General features: G+C 44.2%; 1 protein-coding gene across 1 annotated transcript; it reads right to left on the reverse strand.

Annotated features, from left to right (window-relative positions):
• Positions 1–2,483: 2,483 nt before the first annotated feature.
• TMED9 (transmembrane p24 trafficking protein 9) lies at positions 2,484–6,676 on the reverse strand. Its single transcript, XM_075274640.1, has 5 exons — positions 6,493–6,676; positions 3,995–4,095; positions 3,790–3,915; positions 3,361–3,507; positions 2,484–2,637 (listed from the first exon to the last, which is right to left on the reverse strand). Exons 1-5 carry the CDS (start codon positions 6,659–6,661, stop codon positions 2,488–2,490), a joined length of 693 nt encoding a protein of 230 aa, XP_075130741.1. The 5' UTR covers positions 6,662–6,676; the 3' UTR covers positions 2,484–2,487.
• Positions 6,677–16,514: the final 9,838 nt, after the last annotated feature.

The raw sequence follows: 16,514 nt of genomic DNA on the forward strand, positions 1-16,514 counted from the left end.
GGAGTGTATAAAGCACAAGATATAAGTATACATGTTTAGTATATTTCCCATTCCTTTTGCATCCAACCTTGACTTTGGCTCAAAAAAAAAAAAGCAGCAAAACTGCAACAAAAAAGATGCATTTCCGCGATCTGGGGCTTCGGCTTTAAAGTGGTTATGCCACAAAAGGAATTTATCCTCTTCCCATTATTTTATTAATGTTCAGACATTCTGTAAATGGTTACATAAAACTTTTTTATATATAAAAACATACACCCAAATACAGATGCAGAAAAGAACTTGATGAGTACACAGTGGAGATGAGAGACAGTGAAATATTCGAGATTTGTTTTGAGTGGAGAATCAATATTCGACTATTCGATCGACTATCGAATCCTATTATAGTCTATGGGGAAAAAATGCTTGTTTCAGGGGAAACCACTATTCGACTAAAGGAGAGTCAACAAGTCCAGGAATAGCAGGCGGAGAGTGTTTAGAAGGAGTGCTGTGCAGTTAAAACGCATGGACCCCATTATAGTCTATGGGGTCCATGCGCTTTAACTGCACAGCGCTTGCTGTTGCGCTGATAAAAATTCAGCTCCCTCGTAACAGCAAGCTGCCTGCTCTCCTGACTAGCCAGGACGAGCCTGCTGCAGAACCAGCCTTGATTGGCCGAATGCTATACACTGTGAATAGCTAGTAGTATTTGATCAAGTACGAATATTTCAAATACCGTAGTATTCGATCGAATACTACTCGCTCATCTCTAGTAGACGGCATTTATCCTGACCGTAGCCAGAATGAATGTAGGTGGGGAATTGGTGGGGAAGGGTGGGCTTTAATAGTCAAACTCGCACTCATTAGCTCTTGTCCTAAAACCCCTTGAAGATGGCCGTGTGCTAGGTCATGGTCTATCAGGGTTTTTCCTGGATAGCACACTGACCCATTCATTTCTGTGGGCCCGTGCATATGACTGTGAATTACACAGTCCCGGGCCCATAGTCCAGGCTGCAAAATATGGAACAGGTCCTATCTCTGTCCGATTTTGCAGTTGCGCTCCTATTTGTTGAATGAAAGACGTCGCAGAAGCATGGCCGGCACACGGATGACATTCATGTCATACATACATTATATGTCCTGAGCATTAGTAAAATAATTTTCTGCACTGACCGCTGTTGGTATAGTGAGTAAGCTAAAGGCCACTTTACACGGCCTTATCAGGCTTGACCAGTTCTAGTAAGGCTCATACACAAGAAATAAGATTAAATGCAAAAATGATCATCCAACAATCGAGCAAACTCTTATATAACAAGGGCAAAATGCTGCCAACAAAAGCAAACTGTATAGTGATGAGCGATGTGTTCATCTGATGATCCTCTGGATGTAAATACAGCAAATAATTGTGCAATAAAATTGGAAGGAACTCTCACAATCCATTCCCAATCATTGTCCACTGCTTCGACACACGTATGAAGCCTCTTGAGTTTACCACGAAGGCACATCTTGGGAGATCTTAATATACTGATAATTTTGTGTTCTGGCAGTAGTGTACTTCAGTGAGATATATCAGCTGCTTCCCTCCACCTCAGGTATCTCAGCCTACAATAGCAGCTGAAAGCACGGAGCAACAGAAGAAGTAAAAAGACAAAAACAAGGCCAAGATGGAGGGACTGTTTTTATTTAAAGCAAAACATGAAAAAACCCAGACATTCAAGATCAGTAACTACAGGACCTGTATAACCTGGGATCCTAGTGGCTTCATTCCCTAAACACAGAAGGGAGCCAATTTAAGAACAGTCTCGAGATTCTTACTGCAGATGGTACAAGTATTTGGCAAGTACAATTCAATCTCAAAACATGGTATTATAAAATCTCATTGTGAGAGAGCAACAGCAGCTAGGCCAAATTCTGTTCCACAAGCTGCACATTTGTCAGCACAGAACAAATATCTGTAAGCCACTGTGGCCGTTTCCTCCAGTGCAAACCTAGACCAGGTAGCAGTATCCATATTATTTTAAATCTATCCGTATAGAAAGAAAAATCTAGAACATGAGTCATAATAAAAGCACATAAAATTAACCCAAAGATCTCTTCACCGTAAAACAATTATGCAAACAGAAAAAAAATATTAATTTTTACTGCAAGTGTAGTTCCCTGATTTCTGCAATAAGGGAGAACAAAATGACGGGAAAAAACAAAAAGCTTATTTTGGTGCATTTTGGTACAAGATAAAATAAAAAAAACTTAAAATGCAATAACCAAATACTAAAAATGAATGCTAAACAGCAACAATCTCATTCAATATTTTAAGGAAGGTCCCTATAGCATTGACAGGGACAAAAAATATGACGTTGGTGATCCAAGCAGAGTGTTCTGGTCCCACATGCTGGAGTCACCTTGTAACACAGTTCCATCCCATTGATTTTAATGAAGGAAGACACCTAGCTGGATATGGGTCCAACACTTCTGGTAAAGCAGACACTGCTTATCTTTTTTTATTTAAAAAGTTTACACCAATTTCTTTGCTTCAAAGAAACTCTTCAGATGCCTCATCTGCCAGACTCCGATAGCCACAAGTATCAATGTCTGAGCAATGGACCACCACAGGACACGTTGGTTGGTACTTTCACTTGTCTGCCGGAATCTCTCCTCCCGCCACTGCAAAAATTAGGTAAATGACAGTCAATATAGCAAGTGGTATACTGGGGCAGATTTATTAAGACTTGCATTGTGTGTGCCAATCTTAATGAAGGTTCTGACTGACACAAGGTGCGCCCAAATAATAAAGAAACTCCAGCCTCTTAATAAGTCAGGCACATACCCATGCTTAGAATTTCTGTATAACGAACGTCAGAAAACCAGCCTGAGTTATTATGAATATGTGGGGCCAAAGTGTCCCCCCGCTACACTGGGACCACATTCACAGAACATGGTGAGCAAGGCGCAGAACAGGGAATATGGCGAACCTTTGGTGGAGGACGGAGCCTTGTGCCAAGGATAAGCCATATTATTACACATCTATGCCAGAAAACTGGCGTAGAAGTTTTGATAAATTCTCCTCATTATATATAAAAATTACAAATTCCATACAACTGTTCTAGTAACTTCCTCGCTATACAGGGTCTGCAATGCTGAGCTTCACACCAGTAGTCAAAAGGGAAGATGGAAGGAAATGTAAAAGTGCTTGTCATGCAGATTGGGAGCCCTTAAAGCTAATTATTGGGACAAGAATAGGTAGAGGAAAAGGCTGAAACTAAAAACTAAATTAAAGTGCTCTTCTAAATACATTGCCTTCTCCTAGACAACTGAACCAAAGGCTATGGAAACTGTAACACAGCATTTGCCACTTTAACCCAGTAACAAGAAACATGGGGTTCTCACCCTTTGGTAATTTTGTTCCTTTTGAATCTGTTCCACTTGTTCGATCAGCTGTCGTACACGCAGCTGCAGTTCGCTCAGTTTGTCCTTGGCAGCAATCTGGGCATAATCATTGGCATGCTCCCCAACTTGGATATCAAGGTGAACCCTCTGTTGAGCAAATACATAGTTCATGGAATATTAAACCACTTGAGAGAGTTGAGGAATAAAAGGGCTGAGGCAAGACTAAGTAAATGAATGCAAACATGCAACAGATGACATCAGGTACAGCGTAATAGACATGACTAGGAACAACTGCCTGCAAAATGGTGTATTGTTCACCAAATAAGAGACATATCAACGTCTAAGGCCTTCCAGTGCAGTTCTGGCATGCTGGTAGTAAACAAAGATTTATATCTGACTGCCACTAGTTAGATGACCATGAATACTCACCAACATCCCACCAGCAAACAGAGAAAACTTAGTGGAGTTTGAATGAAGACATATCTGATGCTCTCCTGGAGTGTGAGAAGTGAAGATGAAGCGTCCCTCGGATCCATACTGACGAGAAAGTATGACCTGAAATGGAAAAAACATTTAGAGTTTAGCACCACTGATAAGGAAATTTACCTCAGCATGATACGAAAGATGCACTTACTTTATCATCTGGATCCTTCACTTCAACAAGCATGCCAAGACCAGGTGTTGCAGGTAAGTACTCCTCCCTCTGTTTGTCATAAAGTTGGGTGCGATAATTCCCTGTAAGAGGAGCAAAATTAAGGCTCATTTTTTACATTCAGGTTTAAGTGTAGTTTTTGCACCTAAAATCAGTAATGGATTGAAACTAAATCTAAAAAATAAAATATATACAAAGATGTACAATCTGTCCTTCATAGGTTCTCTCACTTTATGATCCACAACTGGTTTTGACTTAAAAACTGCAAGCCAAAGCCTGACACAGGAAACACGGCCTCAAACCCAAAAGGCAAACATTGCATACACATGTAATTACATTCAGAGCAAACGAATAACTCTACGGAGGCCAAAATGTGTGTGTCCATCAAGCAACACTTTATTAAAGGGATCCTATCATTAGGATCCCTTTAAGGAGAATAAAAAAACAAAACAAACATTGTTCGTACAAATCCTCAGGTTCTGAAACTTTCCTGGTTGCCTTCATATTTGCCCTTCTAGACCATTAATTTTAAAAGAACCATCAGAGACAGCCGAGTGCTATATTTCAACTACAAATCATTGCAAGCCATCAAACCAGCTGTTCCATTCAAAACTGAGGCAACAAGCAGTGTGTGTGACCCCACCAATCTACAAGTTGCTGTGATCAGAGTACCTCTTTAAGCCAGACATATCATCAGATTGGGATGACTGTAAACTGAAGTCTTCAGCCATGCTGATCAAGTACCTAATATGTTCAGGGGCTCCTGACTTTCCTACAATGGCAGATGCTGAGATAAATAAGGAATAGGCAGCTGAAATCCTTTATACATCGGTGAGATAGACTGTCCTAGTGACGACTGGTAGCAGATTCCTCCCATCTCGCCATTCAGTGCCTATGCACAGCTCGGCCAAAACTAGAATGAATGTGCAGATTGGGCACCAAGCGAGACAGCTGTCAGTCAAAAGCCATCTGTGTAAAGTGTAGGACCAGCATTACTGTCTCCTACAGTCTATAGTGATCTGTCTACCCCTACTTTATCAGCGTTACATATCTGGTGGTCTTCTGTACCCACAATCTAAACAATTATTTATTATAAAGACGGTACTATTCCGTTATCGGGCCAGCAGCAGCGCATTTCAGCACCAGCTTTCGGGACAGCAGTTCAGTTCAGCAGCGGGAATTACAATGACATCCGAGGACTGCTGGCCCGATGCTTGTGCCCAGTAGCCAGTACATCAATGACCCCCCCTCCATCTCCTCCTCCTTCCAGTGCTGCCCCCCAGCTCTCCTTACATCTACCCCGTACCCTCTCCCCGCCACATGACTAAGCCGATGCTGGCCCGATGATAGAGGCCGTGCTTGTGTGTAGTAGGCAGTACATCGATCGATGCCCTCATCCTCCTCTTCCTTCCAGTGCTGCCCCCCAGCTCTTCTTACATCTGCCCCGTACCCTCTCCCTGTAATAGGCCTCACCGTAAATCTTGAGCAATGAATGCTACTAGATAGCCGCCGGACGCTGCAGAAAGTTTGTCCCTCCGGCTCGCTGTAGCTCACCGTTCCTATAGTCGGCGTGTTTCTTGTCAGGGCCTGGATTGAGCCCCGGTGTCTTTCCTTTCGGTCTCGGTACTAGCGCTGAGGTGAGGCCTAGTCGTGTGGCGGGGAGAGGGTACGGGGAAGATGTAAGGAGAGCTGGGGGGCAGCACTGGCAGGAGGAGAAGGATGGGGGAGGGGGGTCATCGATGTACTGGTTACTGGGCACAAGCATCGGGCCAGCAGTCCTCGGATGTCATTGTAATTCCCGCTGCTGAACTGCTGTCCCGAAAGCTGCTGCTGAACTGCGCTGCTGCTGGCCCGATAACGGAATAGTACCATAAAGACTATAAATCATAAATGATTTCAAGAAATATGTAATGTCAGTGAGTCTATTATACTTCTGTGCTTAGGGTGGGACTTGATGGATGTCTCACAACACCATTATGTTACCCTTTTGAGACATGTGCAGTAAAGCACAACAACTCTCCTTGACAGTTGGTCAGTATCGGGCGCAGTGCACACATCAAACTTAGGAGTGCACCTTTCTTCACTGCACAAGGCCAATAAATGCGGTTGTGTGTACATTCCCTCATAGACGCCATGTAGTATATATATATATATATATATATAGTCCTAGCCATTTATTATCATAAGTGCAACTCTCTACCGCCCCCTTACATACAGGCCACTGCCATATACATGTGTGCACATGTCATTTATCTTTTGTCATGTCTGTCACATGTCACTAACCTAAGGGGACTCTTATTATAGAGTCAGATATGTTTTCTACCTTCCAGTACTACTACTAGGCTCTAGAATATAGTATAAGGGTATACATCACATCACACCCATAAACCTGTGTGCTGCCTCCTATAGGTGAGAGATTGTATAGAGCTGGGAGAAGGGTAAAGAAAGAACACGACTTGAAGGGTTTGCCCCCTCCTCACCTATCACCATGGTTTCGTCCGGGATCTCCTCAATGAAACATTTCTTTTCGGTCTCGCCTATATGAAAGTAGAGGGAGGCAGCCGGGCCCATACAGGCGGCGAGCAGGAGCAGCCAGGCAGCAGCCATTTTCCTGGACGACCAGAACCACACCGGAAGCTGAGGTAGCATCAAACCGGCTGCCACGTCCACTCCAACATCCAATCACGGGCCGGCTCGCAAAGGCTTCTGGGAGATGTAGTTTGTAGGTACCGCCTCACTGCGTGACGTTATGATTAGTAGTGCGGAGGGAATGGAGAGGAGCGGAGAGGATACTGGCCCCGAGTGACTGCGTATATCTGACACTGCGCAATACGAAGGTCTGTAATACACAGGCATGGCTGGAAGGGACTGAAAAAGCGGGGAAATCCTCAAAAGGGCGTGGTCGTCTAAGCCATGGGCGTGGTCTGCGGAGACATTGCCATTACAAGGTGTGGCAAAATATGATTTATCAGCCTAATGTTGTGGGCTGGACCGTGGGCAGGGCTGACACTGCTGAGAGACCCACAGAGAATGCATTGCGTTTTTTAGCGTACGATTTTTTGCAAAAAAACGCGCGTAAAAAACGCTTCCCATTCACTTCTATTGCTTTCCTCAGGCGGAAAATGCCTGAAGAAAGGTCATGTCGCTTCTTTTTCTTTCTGCTAGCCGAGAACAAAAAGCTAGCAGTCTACTTAGACTAACATTGTATGGAGGAGGATTATGACGTGGATTCCGCTGTCAAAATCCTCTTCCATGTCCCCATGTGAACTAGCCCTTATGAAGATTGGCACTTCATCTGCCAGTCTTGCCAAAGGCCCTGAGAGTGACGTCTGAGTTATCAAGAAGCTCAAGCTTAAAGGGGCTCATTGGAAAAAGTCATTTTTAACTAAGCACATCCTTGCATAGGCTTTAGAAAGGCTATTCTACACCTACCTTTAGTATGTAAACCGCCTCAGTAGCGTTTGAATAAGGGCGGGTTCACATCTGCGCCCGTGCGCACTTTAAGCAATCCTGCTGGGTTTCCGTCTTCTGCTTTTTTCCCTATTGCTTTCAATGTGATAAGATATTCCTTTAATAGTCCCACAATGGGGAAATTTCAGTGATACAGTTTCATAGATGGTACAGTAGTATATAACAAGAGAGAAACACATACAAGCTCATGGCAGATAGAGAAATCCTAGGAATCATAGCAACTAAAAAAGAAAGAAACACAGACACACTGCAGGATCATTTAGTTCTCTGTGCAGATTGATGTTAATAATAATAATAATACAGCCGACTTGGTTGTAGGACACGAGGAGGGGGGTCACAGCATGTAGATATAACAAGCAGAAATTTTTGCAGAGGTGGGGGACATATGCAGCTATCATGATAACATGTGGTAGTTCCTTTGGTAGGTGGTGAGATCTCCTGCTCACAGCTGATAATTCGGTATCTTGCATCAGCACTATTGTCCTTTTAACCACAGGGAAAAAAGCAGCCCATACATTTCTATGGGGAGCGCACGTATGCCGGCTCCCATAGAAAGCAATGGGATCTGTTTTAACGCCGCTGATTCGGAACGTGTTACACGTTCTGAATCAGCGAGCGTATACTCTGCGTGAAGGGGCCCTTAGATTGAGTAATAATAAATCTGTGTGCCTGAGGAGCACCCACTTTGATCCCTACACTGCTGCACTCATCCTTCTCAAAAAGAGGTGAACCAGTTGGAAAGTGGAACAAGACCTCCCATGGTGCGCCAGAATTATTAAGAGACCAGATCCTCTTAACCCCCTCTCACCGCAGCCATCTTTGATTTTTTTCAGTTTTGACTCCCCATTTTCCAAAAACCATAGTTTTTTAATTTTTCCATCCACAGAGCCATATGAGGGCTTACTTCATGTGGGACAAATTGTACTGCGTATTGGTTTTACTTATTATTCAATACAATGTACTGGGAAGCTGGAAAAAAAATTCTGAATGGGGTGGAATTGTCTAAAACCTGCATTTGTATCATTTTCTGTGGGTTTTGTTTTTATGGCATTCATTAAAGGGGTTGTCCCATCACAAGGATCCTATCTATACTGCTTGTTAATGTGGATGTAAGACTTTTCCTAAATACATTGCTTCAGCAAAACTGCTTTGTTTGTCCACTATCTTACTTTATTCAATTCTTTGTGGCCACAGCCCTGACCTAGCTGCTCATGAGTCAAGTGATGTATCTGCTGCTCTCAGGTAGGAGGGGCTAAGTGCAGGGAGTGAGCCTGTGTATCTAGCTAATCCTGTGTCTACACCATGTGACCTAGGTCCTGCACTCAGATAGAGGAGCTGCTTTCATTTCTTCTGTTCTCCCAGTTATCAGGCTAATTCAATTGTGTTCATTATGGCAGAGACAGGCAGTCTCTGTATGTAACACAGAATGGAGTTGCTGCTGCCTGTACTTCATAGTCCAATGTGGGTGGGCGGAGCTACACGTGATTTGGGGGCGGGGCTAAATGGCAGGTTGCCAGTGAAACCCCGCCCACCAAATGATGCAAGAAACCAGGAAGAAAGAAGATTTTACAAGAGTGAAGACTGCTGAGTATGTGAGGTGGGAATACCCCTTTAAAATAACTTGAGTATAAGCTGACCCAAATATAAGCCGAGGCCCCTAATTTTACCACAAAAAACTGGGAAAACTTATTGACTCGAGTATAAGCCTAGGGGGGAAATGCAGCAGCTACTGGAGAATTTCAAAAATTAAAATGGTCAGAGTTTTTGGGTGCAGTAGTTGCTGGGTGCTGGGGAGGGGGTGTTTGGTTGTCTGTCTGCCCCTTCCCTGAGCCTGAGGACTGTTTTTTCCCCACTTGGAATTCAGTCTGGCTGACTATAGGGTATCTGCAGTGCTCCTAACCCCTTCCCGACGGAACAGGAGCACTGCAGACCCCCTATATTCAGTAGCCCGGGCACTGTCAGACACAGGGATACCTAATGTGTATGTGTTTCACAGTCATTTTCTACTTTTATATGTATTATAGGGAAAGGAGGGATTTAGAACTTTTATTAATTTTATTTTTTTATTATATTTTTTTTAAAGCTTCTCTTTTTTCTCACTATTTTATGGGAAATTCTATACATCACTATTGCGGCTGGTCATAGACTCCCCCCCCCACACACACACAAAAAAAATTTTTTTGCTTGACTCGAGTATAAGCTGAGGGGGGCTTTTTCAGCACAAAAACTGTGCTGAAAAACTCAGCTTATACTTGAGTATATGCGGTATTCCTTATATTATTTGGATTGGCACAGTGTTTATTTTTATTTGATACCTAGAAAAAGTGGGTGATATATAATATTTCACCAATGTAAATAGAACCAGGGGCTTTCGGACACAGGGATACCAAATGTGTATGTGTTTCAACAGTAATGTTTTTGTTTTATATGTATTCTAGGGATATGGGGGTGATTTGAAAATATATATATATATATATATATATATATATATATAATCTCATCCATGGATGGAAAGAGACACCCTGCAGTGAAGCTATGCAAGAAGAGAAAAAGGGGCGGGCCAGACGGGTGAAGGAGGTGTGGTTTTCTAAGCAAACTTGAAAACACGCCTCTTTCACCCATCTGGCTCGTCCCTCCTTCACTGCCTCTCAGATCTTGCTCCTGCAATGAAGCCACACAGACAGGGAAGTAGGGGCGGGCCAGACGGGTGAAGGAGGCGTGGTTTCAAGCTTGCCGAGAAAACCACGCCTCCTCCTCCCGTTTGGCCCGCCCCTCCTTCCCTGTCTGTGTGGCTTCATTGCAGGAGCCAGATCTGAGAGGCAGTGAAGGAGGGGCGGGCCAGACGGGAGAAGGAGGCGTGGTTTTCTCGGCAAGCTTGAAACCACGCTTCCTTCACCTGTCTGGCCCTCCCCTACTTCCCTGCCTCTCATATCTCGCTCCTGCAATGACGCGACACAGACAGGGAAGGAGGGGCAGACCAGGCAGGCACCGTGCTGCTCTCCTTTTGATTCTCATAGACAGGACACAGACGCTGCACACGCTGCATTCGGACTATAAGACGCACACACATTTTCCTCCCATATTGGGAGGAAAAAAAGTGCGTCTTATAGTCCGAAAAATACGATATATATATATATATATATATATATATATATATATATATAATTTAAAATTACACAATTTTATTTTAATTTTCTAATTACACAAGGGGCTTGAACTTCCAGTCATTAGATCGCTTGTCCCATAGATTGCAGTACACCTGTGACAGACATGGGACACTTGCAAAAATAAAGGGCCCAGAGTGGTGTCCGCACCACTCTGGGTAGTAGTGGGAGGCAACAAGAGACAATCACTTCTTCTTTTATAGATAGAAGCACTTCACTGAAGTTTTGTCTTCACTTTGAAACAATTTGTCTCTAATATGATGCTGGGAAAATATCTTGGACTAATCCTGTAGAATCAAGTATATGCCACAAGGTGGTGATAGAAAATCACAGAAAACATCTCTGAGTCCTCATCCAGACAGGCTATATTCCGGATAGTATTTTGCATCAACTGTAAGCTAAATCCATAAATGGAATCTACACATGAAAGAAGTAAAAATCTTTTCATTATTTTATTAGCACATACTGAATATTATTTTGATAGAGTCTACCACCACCAAAATGTCTTCTAAATCTTTTTTATACTGTTGTAGGCTGCATATAACTATAGTGCAAACAGTACATTTGCAGAAGGGACAGTCCAGCATTTAAAGTGCTGCCCTGTTGCTCCAGTTCCAACTCATCTGCACAGGTAAGGGCTCGTTCATACAGGTTTCCGTTTCCTGCACAAAACAGAGGCAGGAGACGGAAACCTGCAGGACTCTTTCATATCCATTCATTTGAATGGGTTTGAAAGCTGTCCGGCCGTGAGCGCTGGTGAGCGTTTTATGCTCTCCGCCGCGAAACCTTTTTTTTTTAAACCAGACACAGAGTCGGACATGCAGTACTCTGTGTCCGGTTTTAAAAAAACGGTTTTGCAGTGGAGAGCATAAAACGCTCCACGGCGCACACGGCCGGACCCGGTCTGACAGCTTTCCGTCTTCTGCATGCAAAAGACAGAAAGCTCAGAACGGACTCCGGGCGCTAGTGTGAACCTAGCGTTAGTTGAACACAATGGTGAAGCAGGAAGCCGCTCTGTCTCTGCTCCTGTTGTCTTGGGAGCAGTAGGTGCGATGTCATGGCGTCTGTTCCATGGTACTTGTTGCTCTCTGAAGCTTCCTGCTAGTTTTTGAGATTTTTTTTCTTTCTTTGTTATATACTATTAAGGCAACTTAACATGAAACTGTGGGTGCAACCAGGAAGGGGATATTGATCTATGAAGGAACCTGAAGGGGGACATGAAACTGGGAGAGGGGGGCAACTTGGAGGGGAACATGAGACTATGAGGACAACCTGAAAAGGGACATAAAACTGTGGGTCAACCTGGAGGGGAATATAAAACTGAGGAGTAATGAGGAGGGGCACATGAAGCTATGATGGAAACCTGGAGGGGGACATGAAACTGTAGGTGCATTAGGACTTTATAATGTGAGGGGGGGAATTATAATGGCTGAGTGGGCTACTAGGGGGATATGTGATGACACTGCAGGGGCATTATACTGTGTCAAGGCCAGTAAGGGACATTACACTATGGGTGGGCCACTGAATAGGCAGGATGCATAATGGGCACTGTGACATGAAATTTCCTTCTGCAAAGATGGGAGTATAATGAAGGTACCAACTGTGTCTTTATGGTGGACAAGGAAAGTTTGGGAGCTTCTTATGCTTATTTGACAATCAGACGATCCCCTCCACTGGTTCTCTGTCTGGGCTATCCAGAACCTGTACACTGTGTGTGCGTGCCATCATGAAACTATTGCTTCCAACACTTCCTAACTGCTAGGTCAGCACGACCTAGATGGCGGCCAATTTGTCAAAACAACCATTCCCTCAGTCCAATGTCCCTCGTCAACGTCTATCAACTGGACAGAAGATGCTTGAGTGCATTATAGAAGCATGTCTAGCAGGCAATGATCTCTCAATCTAATCTCTATAATTGAATACACGACTGTTTGAGACATGACTACATGCCGAGTTTTGCATTAATCTGACATTCGTATCAGAGTATGTAATTATTATTATTTATTTATTTTTTGTCAGTGTAGCAAATATACTCACCTGAAATGTTTCACTACCTGGTGTCTGGAGGAAGCCCATACGGGTCATTCCATACCAAGTGATCCAAATAGGAATATTTTTTTTACCTGACGTCTTTAGATTTTTTTTATTTTTATTTTTTATGAAGTACAACTTAAGTTAATTACAAATAAAAAGTTTTGAATTTTTTTCTTCATCAGTTAATTTTTTATAGACTTCTAAAGTTTTGAAAAAGTGTGAATTTTGGCCTGGTATGGCTTTACATTTTTTAACATATCTTGGGCTAGAATTAAGATAAATAGGTGGGAGAGGCATCATTTTTCTCAGAGCAGTACCGGCTTTCATTTGATATGTCACAAGACTATGTTTCTTTATATTTTGTTTTGGAGAAATCAAATTCAAAATTTTGATGCGCAATTGTGAAAAAAACGTATGTTTTCAAATTGTGAAAAAATGCATTTGTGTTACCTGTGTTCTTGGTTATATTTGTACAGGTTTTCAACTTGGGACCAAATTGGGATCAATTTTTTTTTATTTTTTTTTAAGTCTTGAATCATCTGATTTTATGTTTGTGTGAGCTTTTCCCTTTTTTCTTTTCAAATTACAACTTGCTGAATTCAACATTTATATGCAACAATAAAAAAACATAAAAAACAAATACTGTAAGTGCCAGAACAAATACATCTTATCAGAACACAGCTTGTTCAGCATTTTCAACCTGAATGCATTGAACAAACCGAAAGAAAAAAGCTGCTCATATCCTCAAGTGCGATTTTCTAAATAGTCTCATCCTAATTATTAGAGATGAGCGAACAGTGTTCTATCGATCGGATATCAGGGTGTTCGCTATGTTCGAATCGATTCGAACACCGCGTGGTAAAGTGCGCCAAAATTCGATTCCCCTCCCACCTTCCCTGGCGCCTTTTTTGCACCAATAACAGCGCAGGGGAGGTGGGACAGGAATTCCGTACTCTGGCCAATCAGCACTGGCTAATGCATTGTATTGGCGTGATGAAGCAGTGCTGAATGTGTGTGCTTAGCACACACATTCAGCTCTACTTCATCGGGCTAATAGAATGCATTGGCCAGCGCTGATTGGCCGAATTCCGTACTCTGGCCAATCAGCACTGGCTAATGCATTGTATTGGCGTGATGAAGCAGTGCTGAATGTGTGTGCTTAGCACACACATTCAGCTCTGCTTCATCGGGCTAATAGAATGCATTGGCCAGCGCTGATTGACCGAATTCCGTACTCTGGCCAATCAGCACTGGCTAATGCATTGTATTGGCGTGATGAAGCAGTGCTGAATGTGTGTGCTTAGCACACACATTCAGCTCTACTTCATCGGGCTAATAGAATGCATTGGCCAGCGCTGATTGGCCAGAGTACGGAATTCGGCCAATCAGCGCTGGCTCTGCTGGAGGAGGCGGAGTCTAAGATCGCTCCACACCAGTCTCCATTCAGGTCCGACCTTAGACTCCGCCTCCTCCAGCAGAGCCAGCACTGATTGGCCGAATTCCGTACTCTGGCCAATCAGCACTGGCTAATGCATTGTATTGGCGTGATGAAGCAGTGCTGAATGTGTATGCTTAGCACACACATTCAGCTCTACTTCATCGGGCTAATAGAATGCATTGGCCAGCGCTGATTGGCCGAATTCCGTACTCTGGCCAATCAGCACTGGCTAATGCATTGTATTGGCGTGATGAAGCAGTGCTGAATGTGTGTGCTTAGCACACACATTCAGCTCTACTTCATCGGGCTAATAGAATGCATTGGCCAGCGCTGATTGGCCGAATTCCGTACTCTGGCCAATCAGCACTGGCTAATGCATTGTATTGGCGTGATGAAGCAGTGCTGAATGTGTGTGCTTAGCACACACATTCAGCTCTACTTCATCGGGCTAATAGAATGCATTGGCCAGCGCTGATTGGCCGAATTCCGTACTCTGGCCAATCAGCACTGGCTAATGCATTGTATTGGCGTGATGAAGCAGTGCTGAATGAGTGTGCTTAGCACACACATTCAGCTCTACTTCATCGGGCTAATAGAATGCATTGGCCAATCAGCGCTGGCCAATGCATTCTATTAGCGTGAACTGAGTTTGCACAGGGGTTCTAGTGCACCCTCGGCTCTGCTACATCAGATTGCTACATCTGATGTAGCAGTGCCGAGTGTGCATCAGATGTGTAGTTGAGCAAAACTGACTCAGCACTGCTAAGTCTCTGCATTCGCATAGGAATGCATTGGCCAGCCTTCGGCCAATCAGCGCTGGCTCTGCCGGAGGAGGCGGAGTCTAAGGTCGGACCTGAATGGAGACTGGTGTGGAGCGATCTTAGACTCCGCCTCCTCCAGCAGAGCCAGCGCTGATTGGTCGAGTTCCGTACTCTGGCCAATCAGCACTGGCCAATGCATTTCTATGGGGAAAAGTTAGCTTGCGAAAATCGCAAACTGACAGGGATTTCCATGAAATAAAGTGACTTTTATGCCCCCAGACATGCTTCCCCTGCTGTCCCAGTGTCATTCCAGGGTGTTGGTATCATTTCCTGGGGTGTCATAGTGGACTTGGTGACCCTCCAGACACGAATTTGGGTTTCCCCCTTAACGAGTTTATGTTCCCCATAGACTATAATGGGGTTCGAAACCCATTCGAACACTCGAACAGTGAGCGGCTGTTCGAATCGAATTTCGAACCTCGAACATTTTAGTGTTCGCTCATCTCTACTAATTATTAGAGATGAGCGAACACTAAAATGTTCGAGGTTCGAAATTCGATTCGAACAGCCGCTCACTGTTCGAGTGTTCGAATGGGTTTCGAACCCCATTATAGTCTATGGGGAACATAAACTCGTTAAGGGGGAAACCCAAATTCGTGTCTGGAGGGTCACCAAGTCCACTATGACACCCCAGGAAATGATACCAACACCCTGGAATGACACTGGGACAGCAGGGGAAGCATGTCTGGGGGCATAAAAGTCACTTTATTTCATGGAAATCCCTGTCAGTTTGCGATTTTCGCAAGCTAACTTTTCCCCATAGAAATGCATTGGCCAGTGCTGATTGGCCAGAGTACGGAACTCGACCAATCAGCGCTGGCTCTGCTGGAGGAGGCGGAGTCTAAGATAGCTCCACACCAGTCTCCATTCAGGTCCGACCTTAGACTCCGCCTCCTCCGGCAGAGCCAGCGCTGATTGGCCGAAGGCTGGCCAATGCATTCCTATGCGAATGCAGACTTAGCAGTGCTGAGTCAGTTTTGCTCAACTACACATCTGATGCAAACTCGGCACTGCTACATCAGATGTAGCAATCTGATGTAGCAGAGCCGAGGGTGCACTAGAACCCCTGTGCAAACTCAGTTCACGCTAATAGAATGCATTGGCCAGCGCTGATTGGCCAATGCATTCTATTAGCCCGATGAAGTAGAGCTGAATGTGTGTGCTAAGCACACTCATTCAGCACTGCTTCATCACGCCAATACAATGCATTAGCCAGTGCTGATTGGCCAGAGTACGGAATTCGGCCAATCAGCGCTGGCCAATGCATTCTATTAGCCCGATGAAGTAGAGCTGAATGTGTGTGCTAAGCACACACATTTAGCACTGCTTCATCACGCCAATACAATGCATTAGCCAGTGCTGATTGGCCAGAGTACGGAATTCGGCCAATCAGCGCTGGCTCTGCTGGAGGAGGCGGAGTCTAAGGTCGGACCTGAATGGAGACTGGTGTGGAGCGATCTTAGACTCCGCCTCCTCCAGCAGAGCCAGCGCTGATTGGCCGAATTCCGTACTCTGGCCAATCAGCGCTGGCCAATGCATTCTATTAGCCCGATGAAGTAGAGCTGAATGTGTGT

Source organism: Leptodactylus fuscus, chromosome 5 (genome assembly GCF_031893055.1).
Source record: "Leptodactylus fuscus isolate aLepFus1 chromosome 5, aLepFus1.hap2, whole genome shotgun sequence".
Lineage (NCBI taxonomy): Eukaryota > Metazoa > Chordata > Amphibia > Anura > Leptodactylidae > Leptodactylus > Leptodactylus fuscus.

Excerpts from the sequence above, each read along its gene's own strand:
- TMED9 (XM_075274640.1), bottom strand. The coding sequence starts at position 6,661 with ATGCTACCTCAGCTTCCGGTGTGGTTCTGGTCGTCCAGGAAAATGGCT. Across the intron at positions 4,096-6,492 it reads GGACGAAACCATGGTGATAG|GGAATTATCGCACCCAACTT; the intron begins GTGAGGAGGGGG and ends CTCCTCTTACAG. Across the intron at positions 3,508-3,789 it reads TGTTTGCTGGTGGGATGTTG|AGGGTTCACCTTGATATCCA; the intron begins GTGAGTATTCAT and ends TTTGCTCAACAG.